This window comes from Vombatus ursinus, unplaced genomic scaffold (assembly GCF_900497805.2).
Source record: "Vombatus ursinus unplaced genomic scaffold, bare-nosed wombat genome assembly UNPS02014781.1, whole genome shotgun sequence".
NCBI lineage: Eukaryota > Metazoa > Chordata > Mammalia > Diprotodontia > Vombatidae > Vombatus > Vombatus ursinus.
In genome coordinates this window covers 42840131-42846130 of record NW_020954559.1, presented here as the reverse complement: position 1 = coordinate 42846130, position 6000 = coordinate 42840131, and the positions used below count along the sequence as shown (strand labels likewise).

At 36.4% G+C, this 6000-nt stretch overlaps 1 protein-coding gene across 1 annotated transcript in view; it reads left to right on the top strand.

Moving 5' to 3' along the window:
• The first annotated feature begins 3088 nt into the window (after nucleotides 1–3088).
• Nucleotides 3089–6000, top strand: part of LOC114046099 (high affinity choline transporter 1) — a 38345-nt gene continuing 35433 nt past the window's right edge. The window contains exon 1 of the mRNA XM_027866352.1: nucleotides 3089–3266. Coding sequence (XP_027722153.1) covers nucleotides 3089–3266 — 178 coding nt within the window. The remainder of the gene's footprint in view (nucleotides 3267–6000) is intronic.

The following is a 6000-nucleotide window of genomic DNA, read 5'->3' as shown; positions in this document are numbered from 1 at the left end:
GAACTCCATTGTGAAAAGAAATTCCTTATACCAATGAATTCATCCTTCTGTTGTTTTCCAACCACCACATAATGACATTTTACACAAGTTAAGGGAGAATGAAATGCTATCTGCAAGGATATGTGGCCAAATAGTCTTTCTCCCATTATATTTTTAAACAATTTTTAATTAATAAGCATTTATTTTTTTCTCAAAATCCTTGTAACAAACAAGCATAATTTTAATTTGTCTTTACAAGCTATGTAGCTTTATTTTCTGCAGTCACTAAAAATGATGATGGCAAAATTAATCATCTGTTCTCTTTCCTTGTTTTGTTCTATTTTACTGTTGTGTGGGAGAATTTTTATTTGCTACTGTTACCTGGAGCAAGGCCTTCCCCTCTCTAGTCTCATTTCCTCCTTTGTAAAAATAATGGAATTAGAGTAGATGTCTAAGGTCCATTCCAACTCTAACATTCCATGGATCTGAGAAGTTAAAAAATTTCTTTCCAAAACCTTATTTTAAAGGCTTCCTTCAAAAGGCTAGTCCTTGGGAGTTCCATAACTCCTCTTCACATAGTCTCACAGAGGCCCAACAGTATTAGATTTATACCTGGAAGTTACCTGGGGAACTATGTGGTCCAACTCCCTCATTTTACAACTGAGGAAACTGAGACCCTGATAGATTAAATAAATTACTCAAGTTTGTTCCAGGCTATTATGTAGCAGAAAGGGGATCGAACCCTGAAGCTTCTTCTACCTCCACAACTCTTAAGAAAGTGCAAAGACTAGGGAATATCTGGAGCAAGGTTGGTTAGGGGTCTTAAGAGGCTGCACCTTATTCACTTGTTGCTCTGCTTGAAATCAGATATTTCTCTGAACAGTCACGTCCCCCCTGGGGGGAGGGAAACTTGCCCATATCCCCATACACTCCTCTCTTTACTTTTCCTCATCTACTATTTCTGTCCTCACAGTCCCCCTCCTCTTTCTCCACCAGTGGTATTACTACCTCCATCATCCAAGGACTCTGACTCCTCCTCCTCTTCCTCCTCTCCCTTCCCTGGCACCCCGCCCTTTTCACTCCTTCCCTCATCCCTCCTTTGCTTTCAACCTTTCGTCCACCTCGAGCGCCCCAGACAGGCGCTGTCCCCAAGTGCTCTCTTATTCACTTTTCTCTGACGTCCAGCTTCCGAGCTCTGACGAATATTCCTTCTCCTCCCCTTATAAAGAAAGGGTGTTTTCTTTAGCCTGGCAATCACGTCTAACACCCACGGAATCCCCCAGCCCAGCTCCACTCCTAAGCCCAGCTGTACCCCATCCTTCCGAACCTCGTCTTCCCCATGAACATTCCATAATCCTGTGCCCCACCCACAAACTAGACTGAAACTCGGGGTACTGAGATACTTGTAGACTAGAGGGAGGCTCCTACAAGAAACCTGCTGCTACTCCTGCTGCCTCCAAGGCCGCCACCAATCTCAGCCTCGGTCTCCCCAGGAGCCCACGGGGGGCTGCACACATCTTTCCTATTGGACGAACCAGCGAGTGTGTCCCCGGAGGAGAGCTGAGTCCCGAACATCTCCTGCGGAAGACTCACAAGGGAGGGAAAAGAAGGTAGGACCAAGGTAGGACGTTCCCGCGTCCAGATTGGACGCATTTTTTGGAGTTGGTGCCAGAGAGCAGGTCCGCTCGCGGTTCCCGCTGAGGCGGGGCTGAAACATCTTTAACAGGTTCAGCCTGAGTCCTTGAAAGGGTCTCTGGAGGGGATCATATCAAACTCTCTGTCCTCCTCTGCCCCGATAGATCGATCTAAATTAGAACGGAGATCTAGCAGGTTGGTGCCGGCTCAGGGAGGCGTGCAGACAAAGAAACTGAAAAGGAAGGGGTAAAGGGAAAAAGGCAAGGCGGACAGGAGGTGATGGGATCAAAGTATTCCACTGGAAGGGGTCAGGAGTTATGTGCACTAAGATGTCGGGGTGAGGACTGGCTGGGAGAGGAAGATATGATAGAAATGTAGGAATGGGCATCGAAGAAAACTACTTTTGCAGACTAATTTCTAAAGATAGGCTCAGCCTTGCCATTCTCTTGGTCTACTTTTTCCTAGATAAGGAAAGTGCTTTCGTGCCCACCTACATGGGTGTATTCTCAGTAACCTGCTTGGTTAACCTGATTACAGTGGACAGGTGTGGCATCTAAAAGAAAAAAAAATTCTGAGGGGAACAGTTAGAACTGGTCCCCTTAACTCAATATTTGATACTTGTGGTGATTTTAGGAATTTATTATATTTTTCGGCATCTTGAAACTTAAAAGATAAATCCAATTTTTTTTTTTTTTGTTCATGGAGAGATTTTCTGATAACATTCCATTTTAAAGACTGTATAGGGGAAGGAGGGAGGAGTTTGTTTTTTTTTTTTCAGGGATGGGGGTGGGGAGATTCTTCACCACTAGGTAGTGAGCAGATATAGAAATGATTTAATAAGGTGTATTTGACATTGACTTTCCTAAATAGGTTTAGTTTATATTTATCAAATTGTTTTTAAAGCCGTATATGTTTGTTTGATATTGCACATAAAGTTCTGATATATTCACTAATTGAACAGCCTAGTGAAATTCTGATTCACTTAAGACATCAGAATATTCTTAGGTAAAAAATTATCGAAAATTACTTATAAAATTATATAAAGCCATATTCTTAGCAAGTGTTCTCACAAACTTGGTGAGTTGATGTAAGATTCTTTGTTTCTTTCTCTTTGAAAGGCCACTAAACACCATCAATCAAAGCTATTTATAAGAAGTATGTCCAACTTAATTTTCTGTGTAAAAAATCTTACTTGGTTTAAAAAAAAAGCACCTAGCTTATAATTATATCCAATGACATTTAGTAATGGTTTTAGGTTTTAGGTTGTTCTCAATATAATGCTTTTTTAAGCCACGCAGACTATCAAATTCATCACCATCTGGTATGCACATAGCTTCTACTCAGTTAATAGTGTATTACATGTAGTTACTATTAGATTAATTATATTGATGAATTACAAGTCTTATTGTATTTTTCCTTAGAATCCTTAATGAAATAGCCAACCTGGGAGACAAATCAAGATCTCTAGCTGAAGATGGCTTTCCATGTGGAAGGATTGATAGCCATCATTGTGTTCTATCTTCTGATATTGATGGTGGGGATATGGGCTGCTTGGAAAACCAAGAACAGTGGCAGTTCAGAAGAACGCAGTGAAGCGATTATAGTTGGTGGCAGAGATATAGGTTTGCTAGTTGGTGGATTTACCATGACTGGTAGGTGCCAAGATTTTACCTTTCATCTTACTGGCTTCCTTTGAAGAAAAATTGTGTCGATGCTTTGTGGCTTATATAATGATAAATCCGCAGACCTTGATCTTCAACTTCATGTACTCATTGATTTGAAGGAAGCCTTCTCTGTTGCTAAACTAGTAAAATTCTAATAGTCTAGCTAACTATATAAAAGTTTTTAAAAATCAAAATGTTTTAAAGCCTAAGAGCCATAAAATTTTATAGCAAAATTGACTTAGTAAATTTCTTAGGAGAATATCAATGAATAAATACATAGACTGAAATGTGTCTCAATCAGGGTTGGCTTTAGTTGATGAAATGGAAACAATGTGAAAGCAAAGAGATGGATGAAAAGTCTAAATCAGTCCTGGCTGTCAAAATTAAGATGAGTAGAGCATGTAATCTCCAGTAATAAAGAGGAAACTAATCAGGGCTTTGTTATACTAGGAGATACCAGGATAATACTGTTTTTACTAAAATCTTAAATGATAAAAGTCAATGAATATTACTGATTGATTTGTCATTTTTTAAAAAATCTAAGCAGATAAAATCAAGAGCAAAATTTTCCATTGGATTGAAATCTTAATTTATAACCAATATTCCTGTACTAAAATTTTATTTACTAAAAAAAAATGAAAATTGAATGTTAGCAATATAATGCTGTAATGCAAGATCACTGAAGACATATATTGCTAATAAAAAAGAGGAGAAGAAACAATAGGGAGTGCCCTAGGAGAAACTCGACTGTCATCATTCTCTCTTCTCCATCAATTCATTGTGTTCTACAGTATTGTCCAGCTTTTCCTCCTTTTCACCAGAATATCATTTCAGGAGAGAAATGAAAGTAAAGTGAAAAAAAGCATGTGCATATGTCAGTATTTTATACTGACATATGTCAGTATTTTATACACAAATGTTCACTAATTACTAATGACTAAAAGAATTATGTTTTCAGCACCTCAAAGTCTATAGTATATTAATGTCGTTTTAAATTATTACAATACCCCTTGCATTGACAGTCTTTTCTGCTTTCTCCCAGTGCCAACTGAAAAATAGCAGCTCCGAAATTCTAATAGTTGAGCCCTGAAATTCCATTAACAATATGTGTTTCTGCATAGCACAGTTATGTTGCCAGAACTGAGTTGGTGAAAAATATTTCTGCATCTTGAATGTATGACTTTGCCTAGCTTAAGTATAAAATATTCTGGAATGATTTATTGGATACAATAATTCATCTTTCAGAAATTTATATAGCCAGCATACTACAAGTGTCTGAGATAGGGTTAAAGCACTAGGACAACTCCCTTCATAGATCTATAAACATTACTGGGGATAAAAAGGGTTGGGTGTGGATTAAGCACCTGCTGATCTGCTATGTCCATTACAGAATGCCTCTCAATTTGTTCTTGTTCAATTTTTTTCCCAAGGTGTGTGCCAAGTTACTAAAATATATTGGAAATATTTAGTTTCTAATCATTTTATTAAAAGTATCAAGAACTATATCTCTTTTAGGAGACCTGTTTTTCTCATAGCATAAATAGTCAATGATTTTATTGCATTTTATCCTAAATTTGTAATTAAATTTGCTAAATAATTATACAACTGTTTGATCATCCTGCATCTATTCTATGGGGAAGATAACTATCCTTTTAAAAAACAAAAGGTAAAAAACAATTCTTTCTCCCCCCCAACCTCTCACACTCATTGTTTACAGTCACATAAGGAACTTTTTATCTTTTTTGTTTGTTTTTGTTTTTTTTTTCTTTAACAATGTAATTCATTATTTACTTATTTTAACAGTCTTTTCTTTTTAGGTTTTGAATCCCAAATTCTCTCCCTACCCCACTCACTGAGAAGGCAAGCAATATAACATCAATTATACATGTGAAATCATACAAAATATATTTCTACATTAGTTGTATTTTTTTAAAGCAAAAAAAAGTAAAAATTATACTTCACTTTGCACTTAGTTCATCAGTTCTCTCTCTGGAAGTGGATAGCATTTTTTCATCATGAGTATAAAGAACTTTCAATAGAAAAATATTTTTATTGCTTGATCAAAAGGTCTAAAATGAAGAATTTTGTCTAATCAAAATGCTAACTAAATTAAAATGATACAATTATAAGTTATAGTCAGTCTCACAGTAATTTACCTTTTAGTCTAAACAAAAGACCACCATGATGAAAAATTGTGTTTGTGTGACCAAACATTGCTGGTACAGCTGTCAGCCTCAGTGGTTAACAACCTTGCCAGGAAGAAATGGCTACAGGTTTTGTATCTGTAAGAATACACTATTCTATGATTTGGGATTAAACCCTGATAGAAGGCTGTTATTTAATGAAAGCCTCTCTAAACTGTTTAAGACTTAAATACATAACTTGAAACTGTAACAAGGTTAGAAGTGAAGAAGAAAAATATTACTTATTATTTATTATTTAATAACCCAGAAAAAAAAGGTTTAGGGTCAAGATGGAACACAGGGAGGATGGGTGACATAGTACTCTATATCAAATAACTCATTTCAAATGTTCTCATTTTATACAAAAATCTTTAGTATTTAATACCACTTAGGAATATATTTTCCAATTGTTTTTACCTTTTTAAAATAACACAAACTAGAGACATTTCATCTCATTAAATTTTGTTTCGAGTTTCTCTAATAGCAGCAGGATCATAATAATAATGGTAACAATTACAGCTAATATAGATAGGTGTGTA